Here is a 15266-nt window from a genome sequence, read left to right as displayed (position 1 = left end):
GTCAACTCTTACCTAGCACAGTAGTTAAATAAAGAGTGCAGACTAAGTCCCTAATCCAAAAATGTCAGATTTCAAATACCCCAAATCCAGAAATTTTTGATTGTCAACAGGGTGCCACATATGAAAATTCCATATGTGACCTCAGGTGTAATCACATTAATGAAATTATAAAAGAATTACTTTCAGCCTACTTGTGCAAAATATAAATAAAATGTAAGTGACATTCACAGGTGATGGTTCCATCCAAAAGGTATTTCATTAATTAAATAAAAATATCACAAAACCCCAAAAATTTGAAAACTCTTTCCGATAAGGGATGGTCTACTTGTACTCAATTTGTCTGTGCTGGGTAACAGAGTTACTTTAAATCATATATGGATTAATAGTTTTCAAAGACTCATTTAATATTAAAACTTTGTTGAGTATAATTCATGTTACTTTGATAATTCCTAGGCCCATTTAGAATTCATCAGAATTTGAGATTAGTCTGTATAAAATAATTATTATTTGTACTACCATTCATTAAAAGTATTACATTTGAGTATATTTAAAATACATTAATGAGTTGAATATTCACAGTCTCATGAGTAGATGGCATGATGTCAATCCCAGAGATAGAGGGGGAGAGAGAGGGGGAGAGAGAGAGAGAGGCAGAGAGAGAGAGAGAGAGGGAAAGATCAGAGCAAATGGATAAACTGACTCAATCTATATAGGGCTGGATAAAGGGTAGGATTTAGATCTTAATTTCTTTTCATAGATGCCATCAAGGCAAGAGCACCACCTTGTGGTGCTTTACAATCAACACAGTCAAACTCTCCTGCTTTCCTCTATTCATTTTACACTACAACAACTTGCAACAACTTGGTGTTTAGAATGGGAGCCTGGTATACTAAAGGACTAAATACAGTTTTGGAATGAGGCAAACCCAAGTTTAATCTCAGATTAACCATCACTGTGTGATATTGGTAAGTTACTAAAAATCAACAGTCTCTTTATTTGTACAATGCAATATGATTTACAATTGCATGTGAAAATCCTCTAGCACAGTGTCTATATAAGCGTCTATGATTCCTTTCCCTATTTTACATTTTAGGCATCCTGAAACCAGGTGTTTTGCTTTGTTTTTATCATGTGTCACTGTCTCCTATAGTTTAACTCTGGAGGTCTTTTGCATGCAAGCCATAGTAAGGGTAGCTGGTCAAACATTTATTCATCATTTCTATAAATAATTAAATAAAATAAATTAAAAATAAGCTATTGTGAATATCCCTTTACTATGTTACTGTAGATGGAAAAAAGGCAAAAATAATATGTAAAAGTATACAAACTAATATATATTATTAATAATATATAAACAGGTAATATATGTATAAAATATAATAGTGTTATTATATAGTATCACATAATAATATGTAATTCCATTTAACAGTACTATCATGGCTACAAGAGACAAATGTTTAAAAAAAATTGAAGGAAGAGGGAGTACCAAACTTTTGGGAAGGAAATGAATCAGAAAGGCTAATAGAAAAGAGCTAACATGAGGCTGGGAAGGTGGCTCAGTGGTAGAGTGCTTGCTTTGCATGCATGAGGCCCTGGGTTCGATTCCTCAGCACCACATAAGCAGAAAAAGCCGGAAGTGTCCCTGTGGCTCAAGTGGTAGAGTGCTAACCTTGAGCTGAAGAGCTCAGGGACAGTGCCCAGGCCCAAAGTTCAAGCCCCATGACCGACCAAAAAAAGAAAAGAAAAGAGCTAACATTTGAAAAGTCTCTTCGAAAATGAGTGCCCCAGACAAAAGGTACAGAAAACTCATGGCAACAAAAATATGTCAGAAGCAATGAGCAACACTGTAAAGGAACAAAAAGTCAAGTGTGAGTAGAACACAGGATGGGATGCATGGAGAAGAGGCAGTGTCATCAGTATAGTCGGTAACAGTTGTTAAAGTTGATTTGAAAGCTAGATGACAAATTCATGATGTATCATCTCCGTAATCATGGTGTCAGTCATTATTATCATCCAAAGCAGTTATCATGCACTATATGCCAGACGCCATATAATGAGAGGATAGTGATGTACTTCAAGAATAGGTGAGGCCCTTGGTTCAATACCCAGAACCACAAAAACAAAAATAAATTTATAAGTTTAACAACCCTTGCAAGGTATAAAATGCTACTCTACACAGTGTCACTGTCAGTAATGGATGGAGTTCGGTAGGAGTCCATTGGTTCCTTATGTTAGCACATATAGAATTTCCTAAGACTATATAATCTTCTATTGTGTGTGTGTGTGTGTGTGTATATATATATATATATATATATACACACACATACACATATATGCATATATATCACAATTTGATTATCTGTGAATAAACATTTCAATTGCTTCCATCTTTTTTTTGTGGGAATGCTTTTTATTGTCTCTTGAAATTAGAAGAAAAATATTCAGAGTATAATTGTCGGGGGGTCTGATGTTTGTTTAATAACTCAGGTCATTAGGCCCAATCCATTAAAGTTTACCTGCTAGAGCATTTTGCAAAACAAATCAATATCTCATTTATTAAAAATTAGAACCCATATTATATGAGTGGAAAATAAGAAAGCAATCTAACAGTAGAAGCTTAGGGAATTATGGGAGAAAAGGCTACCGTGTAAATTTCTGGTTTTACATATACCGCAAAGTAATTGCTTCCATCTTTGATTATTGTAACTAATGCTGCTATGAATATGGGCACACAAATATTTGCTAGAGTACCTGCTTCTAGTACTTTTGGATATATATAGATAAATACTTTCCAATTCATTATTTTAAATATTAGTTAAGTAAAAGGAAATAACCAGGCCATTTTCCTGCCTATTTGAACTATACTACTGGGTAACCAATAATAGGTGAAAGAAGGTTCTACTTACAAAATTATCTCATGTGAAATCAAACATTAGGGTCCTAGTGGTAGAGTGCTTGCCTAGCACGTACAATGACCTGGGTTCAATTCCTCAGCACCACATAAACAGAAAAAGCTGGAAGTAGCTCTGGGGCTTAAGTGGTAGAATGCTAGCCTTGAGAAAAAACAAGCTCAGAGATGGTGCTTAGGCCCTGAATTCAAGCCCCAGGACTGGAAAAAATAAATAAACAAATGAATAAAATAAACATTAGGAGGGCTGGATGCAGTGGCTCATGCCTATAATCCTAGCTACTCAGGAGGCAGCGATCTGAGGATTGTGGTTCAAAGCCAGCCCAGGCAGGAAAGTTCACAAGACCCTTCAATTAATCACTAAAAAGCCAGAAGTGGAGCTGTGGCTCAAGTGGTAGGGCCATTATTACCAATAGATACATCATTCAAACAAAATATTTTTAAAAACATAGAATTAAATGACATTATAGCCCAAATACTACCAAGTATTTCCTCAGGAACTCCACATTCTTCTCAGCAGCCAGCTGAATTTTCTCCAAACTCAATCACATCCAAAGACATATACAATATACAAGTATGAGAAAAAATTAAAATAACCTCCTGTATTCTATCTGTAAATAAACTAAAACTCAACAACAAAAGATACTACAGAAAATATTCAAGTACATGGAGACTGAATAGCACATGTTGAACAACAGAAATAAAAGAAGAAATAGAGCTGGGAATGTGGCTCAGTGGTAGAGTGCTTGCCTAGCATGCATGAAACCCTGGGTTTGATTCCTTAGTATAACTTAAGCAGAAAAGGCTGGAAGTGGTGCTGTGGCTCAAGTCGTAGAGTGCTAGTCTTGAGGGACAGTGTTTACGCCACAGGACTGGCCAAAAAAGAAGAAAGAAGAAGAAGAAAGAGGAGGAGGAGGAGTGAAGGAAGAGGAGGAAGAAATAATAAAAGTGCCTGGAAACCAATTAAAATGAAAGCACATCCTAACAGAATCTCTGAGACACAGCAAAAATAGAAAAAAGTTGAAAGTACATAGCTATGAAGGCCAACATTAAAAAAAAGAAAAAAGAAAGCACTTAAAAAATTTTTATGATGCAATTGAAACTTATGAATAAACAGCAGAAAACCAACCCCAAAGCTGGTAGAGAGAAATAGTAAAAATTAGAGCAGAAATTAATGAAATGATAGATGAAATCTATACAAAGAAACAATAAAACAAAAATTTCCTCTTTCAAAAAATTAACAAGATAAATAAACCTCTAGCTAATATGACAAAAAAGGAGAGAAAAAACTCAAAACAACAAACTTGGAGATGAAGAAAGAAAACATTTCAAATATAAAATTCAAAAGATAACATGGAAATACTTTAGATGAAATGGAAAATTTCTAGATGCATATGAGCTGTCAAAGTTGAGCCAAGAATATATAAACCATTGTGTATATATACCACATTTTCTTGATCCATTCATCTACTGAGGGACATCTGGGTTGGTTCCATATCTTAGCTATAGTAAATAATGCTGCAATAAAAATAGTTGTGCTTGTAGCGTTAGTGTGGTCTTGTTTGTAACCATTTGGGTAAATGCCCAAAAGTGGGATTGCTGGGTCATAGGGGAGGGAGGATTGGTGGGGGGGCAGGGGGAGGATGGGAAGGGATGGGAAGGGGAAACAAAGCAGGAGGCTACAATGCTTGATAAGAAATGTACTCATTATCTTGCCCATGTAATTGTAATCCCTCTGTACAGTATTTTCACAATAAAAAAATAAAAATTTAAAAAAAAAATATATATATAAACCACTTAATTAGAGTCATAATGGGCAATAAACATTAAAAGAGTTTCCCTGCTGGATGCTGGTAGCTCATGCCTGGAATCCTAGCTACTCAGGACACTGAAATCTAAGGATCACAGTTTTAAAGCCAGCCTGGGCAGAAAAGTCTGTGAGACTCTTGTCCCAGAAGTGACACCTTGGCTCAAAGTGTCAAACTGCTAGAGCACTAGGCTTGAACAAAAAAAACTCAGAGACAGCACCCAGGGCCCCAAGTTTAAGCCCCTGACAAACGAGAGAAGAGAGAGAGAGAGCGCGCACAATATCTGCATACTCATGTTCATTGCAGCACAGTTCACAATAGCCAAACTATGGAATTTGCTAAGGTGGCCAACAACTGATGAACTGATAAAGAAAAGATAGGTGTATGTGTGTGTGGGTATGTATGTGTGTGTGTGGGGGGGGTATAGTAGAGTATTATTTAGCCATGAAAAAATTGAAATTATGTGATTTTCAGAAATATGAATGGAACTAGAGATCATCATGTTGACCAAGATAAGCCAACCTCAAAAAGCTAAATGTGTACAGTCATTTGCAGAATATAGATTTTAAAGGTATATATTATATGCATTTTTATGGCACTGGGGACACAAAAGGGAAGGGAAGAGGGAAAGATAATGATGATGAATAATATCAAAATACATTGCATCTATGAATGAAGATGACATAAGAAATATCACTAATAACAAACAATAGGGATTGGAAGATGAGGAAAGAAAGAGCAACGAGGGAGTTACTCTGACTAAAATATAATATATGCATATGTGAAATACCACAATAAACCTTCTTGGTATAATTAATATACTCTAGACAAAATGATGATAGGACAGTAAAATAAGCTGTTCAGGGCAGGTATCAGCAAGAGGGAGAAGGGTGAGGCATAAATGAGGGCCAACAAATGAGGGTCAAAGCATTTTATATGCCTGTATGAAAACAGAACAATAAAACCAGCTGAAATTGTTTTAAGAAGAGGGAGAGGGGCAGAAGGTAAAGTGACAAAGGATGACTTTAGTCAGGGTACAATGTATGTATTATGTATGTATGTATGGAAATAACACAATAAAAACAACTAATGGATGCTGTTTTTTAAATTTTTTTTAAAGCCTAACTAAAACAAAAAAGGGTTGGGGCCATGGCTTGAGTAGCACAACGTATCAAGTATAAGGCCCTGAGTTATGCATTAGCAATAAGACCATGGCTTAAATCAAGATAAATTTGGCTGAAGTGTTGTCTCAACACACACCAGCCAAAGTATCATTACTATGCCTTCCTCAAGCCAAAAAGGCCGTTAATACCAATCTCAGAGGTGACTAAGATTGATAGCAAGTACTTAGAAAAGCAATTAGGCCAATCAGACAAGAGGAACCAAAGGAAAAGTTTAGCTCAATTTAAAAAAATTTTTATGCTATCACATACACATCAGACATGTATATATATATATATATATATGTGTGTGTATACATGTATGCATATGTGTATATGTATATATATATATATATACATATATAGCCTATCTCATTTCCATTCTATAATTCTATCACTCTCTTACATCAGTGCCAGAATTTTGCCATTATAATGTAACTTCATGGAATCATTTAACAATTTTTTCAAGAATTGATAATAAAGGCAACAATGTCTACCAAACATTCACATCTACAACTTAGGTTGTGCCTAGGTTCAATTCCTAGCACCAGAAACAAATAAACTAATTAAGGATGCAAAAAGGCAGAAATAGAGTTAAGGGGCTACTAAGCACCTCCCCTGACGTGTATCTAACACTGAATTAAGATGTGTCCATAGTGCAAAAACATACCAGAAGGGCTCAGTGGGTAGAGTGGCTGGCTACAATGTGCAAGGCCCTGGGTTAGAGTCTCAGTACTGTAAAAAAGACCCACTGGATTTCAAATCCTTAGTACCAAAATATAATGTAAAATATCATATTAATAACTGTGTATTAGCTGGATCATGGTGGCTCATACCTAAAATCCTAGCTACTCAGAAGACTTGGACTAGTAGGATCATGGTTTGAAGCCAGTCCAAGCAGAAAAGTCCATGAGACTCCATCTCTAAAATCACCAGCCAATAGGGCTGGAGGTGTGGTTCACCAAGCAAGCCAAGTAAGGAAGCCCAAGCCCCTAAGTTCAAACCCTAAAACCACCAAGAAAAAAAAATTGTATTGATTATATGCTGAAATAAATGTGGCTACCACAAAATTTTAAATTTTACATATGGCTAGAATTATATTCCTACTTCATAGTGCTGCTGTATTTTTAATATTGAACACAAAAGGCAAAGCAATAGGGGAAAGTTTTTCTGAGTCCTTTTCTTCCATTGCTGTATCACCAATACTACAAGTAATTTGTCCATTATCTGTAAAGATGAGGTTTGAAAATATTAGTAAGTCTTGGATACAACATTAAGTCCTGGTTTTCATACTTTCCTCTCTGAAATATTATGTGCCCTAACATTTAAAATTAAGAAAGCTAAGCAAAATTTAGACTTCCACAACTTTATCAAAGCACATTTTTGGGTCAAAATTTATTTTCATAAAAATGAATACTTACTCTGAGTCTAACACATCCTCTGCGAGAGCCTCTCATCATTTTGTCCTTGGACTAAAAGAAAAACAAAGCAATCAGTAAGTAAAAGGTTAACAGACTGATAAATTGTTGTTTGAATATCTGGTGATTAAAAACGAAACAATATTATAGTATTATCTATTCCTTTTCCCATAAGAAATCACTCAATATAGAGATTTAAAAAGAAAATGATTTAGGAAGTGGGGCTGTGGCTCAAGTGGTAGAGTACTGGCCTTAAGCAAAAGAAACTCAGAGACAGTGCCCAGAGTTCAAGCCCCAGGACTGGTAAAAACAAAACAAAAAAAGAAAATGGTTTTATCTATACATAGCCTAACCTAATCACAGAACTTTAATACCTTTAATGTGAGAGGCTACATTATAATTGCTATTCTTTTTTCACATTCCTTAAATTTAGTCCAGTGTTCTGATCTTTTAGTCCAGGATCACTTAGAAGGTTAAGATAAGAATGATCTAGAGGTTTAAGAATTGCTCCCAGATGATGCTGACAACCGCAGAAAGGATCACACTTTCAGAAACAATGCTCTAGCTTCACTTCTTTGCAAGTACCTAACTAGATGACATTTTTTGCTACTGTGACTTAACCAGTACTCTTCAGCTTGGAATATCCTTGATCCACATTTTCTGCTTTGCTGTCATTCAAAAGCATTAGTTCTATTTAATTTGGATTCCTATGCCTAGGCCCTCAATCCTATTCATTTGTTTCCTTGTTGTGGTACACACCACCCTGGACATATTTATTAGGATTAAAAAAATCATCTATCTTATCTTATGCTTCAGTATTTTGTCTAGTATACATTAGGTGTTCAAAAAACATTTACCAATGAAATGGTGCTTACCCTTTATGTCTCCCTTACCAAACCAAGTAAAGGCTAGCAATACATAGCAAACATTGTGCTGATATTTAGTAAATATTCCTAAAATCAAATCAGTCATGCATAATAAAGTAAGTTTAATAAACATTTACTACTTAATAAATAGCATTTTTCTGTATTCTACCTATATGAGAAACAAACTAATAGTATATAATGTTTCATAAACAATTGTTTCATTCTAAACTATTGATGCCCCAAACCCCTAAGCCACAGGAATTCACGTTCAGAAGTCATTATGTTTGTTTGGTTGGGGGGGAGGGGTTGTTTTTTGTTTTAGTCTGTCCTGGGGCTTGAACTCTGGGCTTGGGCACTGTCCCTGCGTTCTTCAGCTCAAGGTGAGTGCTCTACCACTTGAGCCACAGCACCACTTCCATTTTTCTAGTGGTTTATTGGAGATAAGAGCTTCATGGACTTTCCTGCCCGGGCTAGCTTTGAACCTCGATCCTCAGATCTCAGCCTCCTGAGTAGCTAGGATTACAGGCATGAGCCACCAGTGCCAGGCTAGCTTTTGGGTTTTTGAAGTACAGTTTCACTGCATAAGCCCAAGCTGGCCTAGAATTAGTGATTCTCTTGCCTCAGTTTCCCAAGTGCTGGGATTACAGATGTATACCACCTCACATGGCTCAGAAGTCATTATGGAAGTACTAAAGAAAGTTTTGTTTTATTCTACTTACAGATACAGAAAAAAAGACATTTTATATAAAAATTCTAATTACTAAACAGGACCAAAAAGTTCTTTATTAACAACGCAGTTAAATTTTTAAAAAAACATACACTTAAGTCCTTAAGAATTTAACTGCCCTTTTACTCTACCCTGTATTTATCTTCCCTCCAACTATACCCTATATTAAATCTTCCCTCCAAAAGGGTAAAGACAATATAAAAATAATTAGATTAGGGGTTGGGAAGGTGGCTCGGTGGTAGAGCGCTTGCCTTGAATGCCTGAGGCTCTGGGTTTGATTCCTCAGCACCACATAAGCAAAAAGAAAAAAGCCGGAAGTGGCGCTGTGGCTCAAGTGGTAGAGCGCTAGCCTTGAGCTGAAGAGCTGAGGGACAGCGCCCAGGCCCAGAGTTCAGGCCCCACGACTGGACCCAAAATAATAATAATAATAATAATAATAATTAGATTAGAAAATGTGTGATAAGAATGAAGAGCAAGCTCTTACCCAAACAAGGTAAGAGCCAATATTTCCATCCTGATCTTTTCCAACTATATATAACACATTTTAAAGAAATATAGTACAGGGCTGGGAAGGTGGCTCTGCGATAGAGTGCATGCCTTGCAAGCATGAGGCCCTGGTTTCGATTCCTCAGCACCACATAAACAGAAAAAGCCGGAAGTGGCTCTGTGGCTCCAGTGGTAGAGCGCTAGCCTTGAGCTGAAGAGCTGAGGGGCAGCGCCCAGGCCCAGAGTTCAGGCCTCATGGCCGGCAAAAAAAAAAAAAAAGAAAAGAAAAGAAATATAGGGCCAAAAAAAAAAGAAAAGAAATATAGGGCCAGAAAGGTGCTACTAGCAGTACTACTGTAGGATTATGAATTAGAAAACTGTGGTAGAGATAACTTAAGTAATTAAAGTAAATGTCGGGCTGGTAAGGTGGCTCAGTGGTAGAATGCTTGCCTTGCATAGATAAGGCCTTGGGTTCGATTCCTCAGCACCACATAAACAGAAAAAGCCAGAACTAGTGCTTGGCTCAAGTGGTAGAGTGCTAACCTTGAGCTGAAGAACTGAGGGACAGTGCCCAGACCCAGAGTTCAGGCCCACGACCAACAAAATAAATAAATAAATAAATAAGTAAATAAATGTAACTAGGAAATAGGCAAATAAATTCAGAATGTGGGACATTCTTCAAAATAACTGGCTTAGACTTTTATGAATTGTCAATGAAAAGAAAGAAAACAAAATACTAGCAAATAAAAATGATGACAGAACAAAAAAAGTGCTAATGTGTGTAAGGTCCCCTCTTGTATGGCTAGCAGACTCCACCCTCCTCGCAGCAAAATCTCCACCCAGTACCTGCGTTACCTAGGCAACTGGGACACCTGGAAGAGGTCACATCTGAATTTGATGTGGCCACACCTTTCTCTGCCCATACCCTAGATAAGGCCTAGCCCAGGCCCAGACTCTCTCTCTCTGCTCTTTTCTAGCATTTTCTCAACTCTTTCCTTCTTTTCTCTTTCCCAGCTCTCTTCTCTTTCCTAGCTTGCTCTTTGCCACCTCTTTCCCAGACGCTCTCTTTTCTAGCTCTTTTCTCTCTTTTCTAGCTTTTTTCTCTCTCTTTCCCAGCTCTTTCTCTTTCCCAGATCTCCCAACTCCTCTTTCCCAGGCCTTTCCCCACCACGTGGAGGACCAAGATGGCCTGGTGCCAGCCGGAACAATGAATAAACCTACTCCTTACCTGAATACCACCTGCGTGGTGATGTTCTTACTTGGCTATCTCTTTTAAAAAACCTAACAATATGAATAAAAGTATAAACAGTTGGAGACTGCAGAAAACTGCCGGCCATAAAAAGCAACACTGAAGTAACCAGGGGTTTCAAGTTTCAATCTTGGACTGAGGAGGAGGATTAGTTTAGTGGAAGGTAGAGGAAAAGGTCATTCTAAGCCAAGGGACCACTCAGAAAAGGCATAGACTAGGCAAATACTTTTTCTTTTTCTTTTGTTTTTGTGCCAGTCCTGGGACTTGAACTCAGGGCTTTGGTACTGTCCCTGAACTTTTGTTCCAGGCTAGCACTCTACCACTTGAGCCACAGCGCCACTTCTGCCTTCTTCATGGTTAATTGGAGCTAAGAATCTCACTGACTTATCTGTGCTGGCTAGCTTCAAACAGAAAGTCTCCGATCTCAGCCACCTCAGTAGATAGGATTACAGGCATGAGCCACTGGTGCCTGGTAGCAAAGACTTTTTTATTTTCCTATTCATAGAAGTAGACTTAAAGACCAGAATACAGAGGGCACAGGAATAGAGAGATAAAGCTGAAAGATTGCAGGAGGTTAAGGAAAAAAGAAAGGAAGGAAGGAAAGAAAGAAAAAGAGAGGAAAGAAAGAAAGGAAGGAAGGAAGGAAGGGAGGGAAACCATTACAGGGACTAAATCCTAAAAGGTCTGAAAAATTACATATAAATGGAGTATTTTAGGCATATTCAGTTTTTTCAATAATTAAAAATATGCCAGAAAGCAAAACACTCTTTAAGGTCTGTGTTAGAAAAATAGCATTAAATATGGGGATGTGAGGAAAGCAGAATGTCAATAGCTAGTAACAATTGCAGCAGCAGATTCTCTCACTTAGGCCCTCTATGTGACACACATACAAGAAAGTTGGGACCAATTCAAGTCCTAGAAGATACATAATTGTTAATGTTTTTCTCCAATCTATGAGTTGCATTTTCACATGTGTGTGTGGTGGGGGTGGTACTGAAGTTTGAATTTAGGCATGGAAGCTTTACCACTTAAGTTATATCCCCAGCATGCTTTATATTTTTCAGATAGAAACTGTTTGCTCAGCTGGCCTCAGACTTTAATCCTCTTGCCTATCTTCTCCTCTATATCTGGGATTATAGGCATGCACATGTCAGCTTGTTTGTTGAGTAACTTTTTTATTTTTTTGGCCTGTCTTTGATCTGCTATCTTCCCCAACATCTGACTTCTGAGTAGCTGGAATTATAGCCACATACCATTTCCCTCAGCCTCTTTTCTTTCTTTTTTTCCTTCTTTCTTCTCCCTTTTTCTTTTTCTTTCTCTTTTTTTTTTTTTTTTTTTTTGGTTCCAGTACTGGGGCTTAACTCAGTGCATGGGCACTGTTCCTTAGTTTTTTTCACCCAAGGCTCACACTCTACCAACTTGAGCCACAGCTGTATTTCTTGATTTTTGGTGGTTAACTGGAGAGCAGAGTTTCATAGACTTTCCTGCCCAAGATAACTTTGAACTGAAATTTTCAGATCTTAGCTTCCTGAGTAGCTAGGACCATAAGTTCACTCCTATAGTGTCAATGCCCAGCCTAATTTTTTTTTTTTTTTTGTCGGTCGTGGGGCTTGAACTCTGGGCCTGGGCGCTGTCCCTCAACTCTTCAGCTCAAGGCAAGCGCTCTACCACTTGAGCTACAGCGCCACTTCCGGTTTTCTGGTGGTTTATTGGAGATAGGAGTCTCAAGGTCTCTCCTGCCCGGGCTGGCTTTGAACCGCGACCTTCAGATCTCAGCCTCCAGAGTAGCTAGGATTACAGGCGTGAGCCACCAGCGCCCGGCTTCCAGCTTAAATTTTTATTTTTTGGTAGAGATAGGGTCTTGCCTTTTGGGGGGAGAGTGGGAGCCTGGGCTGCCATCATTATTATACTCCCAATCTCAGCCTCCCAAGTAGCTACCATTACAAGCAATTACCAAATGCCCAACTAAAGAATTAGGGTTTTGTTTTGGTGCTAGAGTGCAAACCCAGGGCCTTTCATGTGAAAGGTAAGTGCCAGGTAAGTGCTCTGCTGGTGTACTATACCCCCCGCCCACTAGGTTTTTATTATGAAGCATAACTTCCATTCCAGCAAGCTACCAAATGTTATCTTGCAAACATGCTGTGTTAAGAAAATAACTTCAGTGATTGAATTCTAGATGATTCTTGTACAAATATGACAATATGAAAAGGCTCACTTGACCCATCCTAAGATAATATCAACCAGACCAGTATGACCAAGACTGAGTAACTACACAGGCTTTTTTTACCCCTTCCCTGAATAATCTGCAAGTTTAAGATAGTATCCAGAAAGCAGATGTGGGGCCACTGAACTCTTCTTCTATTCCTTCTGGTAAGGGTGTCTTTTACCACTACTCATCTCTTTAATTGGCAATGTTAGGACAGGTATCTGAGCCTAGTCTGTTGAGACTCTCAGAATTGAAACTTTTGCCCTAAACTCCAGAAACAGTCTTAGCCTGCTTTTTGTTGCTATAACAAAATGCCTGAGATTTGGTAATTCATAATGAACAGAACTTTATTTTCTCACAGCTCCAGAGGGTAATTAAGACCAACATCAAGGAACTGACATGTAGTAAGGACCTTCTTACTGAGCAGAAGTTGGAAGGACTTCTTGCACAGTGGAAGGGCAAAGAAGGAAGAGAGCAAATCCACTCTTAAAATCCATTTTTTTAATTTTATTTTTGGGTCCAGTCATGGGGCCTGAACTCTGGGCCTGGGCACTGTCCCTCAGCTCTTCAGCTCAAGGCTAGTGCTCTACCACTTGAGCCACAGCACCACTTCCAGCTTTTTTCTTTTTGCTTATGTGGTGCTGAGGAATCAAACCCAGGGCCTCAGGCATGCAAGGCAAGTGCTCTACCACTGAACCACCTTCCCAGCCCCTTAAAATCCATTTTTAGAAGGTCATTTATCTTCCCACTTCCCAACATAGTTTCACTGGGATTGGTTGAAGGGAGTGGTGTGCGTGTATGTTAGTACTGGAGATTAAACTCACACTCTGCCTTCTTTTTTTTTCACTCAGGGCTGGCAATCTACCACTTGACCCAGGCCTCCACTTCTGGGATTAAGTGTCTAATTCATGAATTCTGAGTATCATGTTCAAACTATAGTAGTGATTATTAGATGGTTATTGTTGGGGGAAGGAACTCTACCTAAGTGGCTTAGGAAAATTGAAAAGTTGAGATCTGCAATGATAACCAAATCAGAGGATCCAGCCAAGTGAAGACTCTTGAAAGGATTAGGGCATCCAGACAGAGGGAACTGCAGGAAATAGACTTACTCTCCCATTCTCATCAAGCTTATTTTAAATTTTCTCCACTCTCCCACTACACATGTTCCCTAAGCACATCTCCATTTGGTTTTCTCTTAGGTATTTCAAACTCAACATGTCTAAAGTAATTCATGAACCTATTTCTTTACTATTCAAAGTCCACTCACTTCTGTTCCTTAACCCATTTATTTAACCCAGCCCATAATCCTAGCTATTCAGGAGGCTGAAATCTGAGGATTGCTGTTGGAAGCCAGACTCTATAATCTCTTCAATTACCCAACAGAAAATGAGAAGTGGTGCTGGAATCAACGTGCAAGAGTGCTAGCCTTGAGTGAAAGAACTCAGGGACAGTGCCCAGGCCCTGAGTTCAAGTCCCAAGACCTAAATAAATAAGTAAATAAAAATCATTTAACCCTGTCTATATTATCACCACCTAATCCAGACCTGCACAATCTATTATGTATACTATAGTACCACCTTTGAATTTTCTGCATTTCCTCCTACTTGGCTCCAATCTTTTGTCTCCTGTAGCCAGAAGAGTCATTTCAAAAACCTAATCAAGCCCTTTCCTTGATTAAAAAAACTAAACAATCCCTCCCCCACAGTATAACCCCTGCTTTCACTGTATTTGATGTTAGTATAATTTGTGGAGGGGAAGGGGAAAAACAAATCGTTTAAATAGGGATACAGGTGGACCCATTGCAACAATGAGAAGTACAAGTCATTATGTCGAAAACGAACTTTACAACTTGGGAGGGGGGGGCGGGGAGGATTGGGTGGCGGGGCGGGGGAGGATGGGAAGGGATGGGAAGGGGAAACAAAGGAGGAGGCTACAATGCTTGATAAGAAATGTACTTATTATCTTGCCCATGTAATTGTAACCCCTCTGTACAGTATTTTCACAATAAAAAATATAAATAAATAAATATAAATAAATAAAAAATAAAATAGAATCTAAAAAAAAACTAAACAAGCACTAAATACTTTAATGATCCTATGCTGCTCTTACAATCCAAATTTTTTTCTAGTTTTACTTATTTTTATTTTAGTGCCCAAATGTATTTTCTGCTGGTTCATGGAATGTTGTCAACAGAAGTGTATAACTATATTATTGGCCTGAACAAAATATTTATTTATGCCAGTACTTTCTGTCTCATACACTTGGAACTTGTAGGCCACATAGTGAATAAAGCACGACCATTGGAGTGCACAGAAGTCAGGACTGGGTCCAAATTTCTTAATTTTCAGTCTACAGAGACTTTAACTGATCTAGCAAAGGTTCCCACAATCCCCTGTGCCCCATCTTTTTTCTTTTTCTTTTTCTTTTTTTTTTTTTTT

At 38.0% G+C, this 15266-nt stretch overlaps 1 protein-coding gene across 1 annotated transcript in view; it reads right to left on the bottom strand.

Moving 5' to 3' along the window:
* The window catches only part of Osbpl9 (oxysterol binding protein-like 9), a 131846-nt gene that overhangs the window by 82962 nt on the left and 33618 nt on the right, over positions 1-15266 (bottom strand). The window contains exon 2 of the mRNA XM_013022192.1: positions 7298-7348. Within this exon, the coding sequence (XP_012877646.1) occupies positions 7298-7348 (51 nt within the window). The remainder of the gene's footprint in view (positions 1-7297; positions 7349-15266) is intronic.

The sequence above is a fragment of the Dipodomys ordii genome, unplaced genomic scaffold, assembly GCF_000151885.1.
Source record: "Dipodomys ordii isolate 6190 unplaced genomic scaffold, Dord_2.0 Scaffold61, whole genome shotgun sequence".
Taxonomy (NCBI): Eukaryota; Metazoa; Chordata; class Mammalia; order Rodentia; family Heteromyidae; genus Dipodomys; species Dipodomys ordii.
The sequence above is the reverse complement of the archived record's forward strand: the minus strand, read 5'-3'. Positions and strand labels throughout refer to the sequence as shown.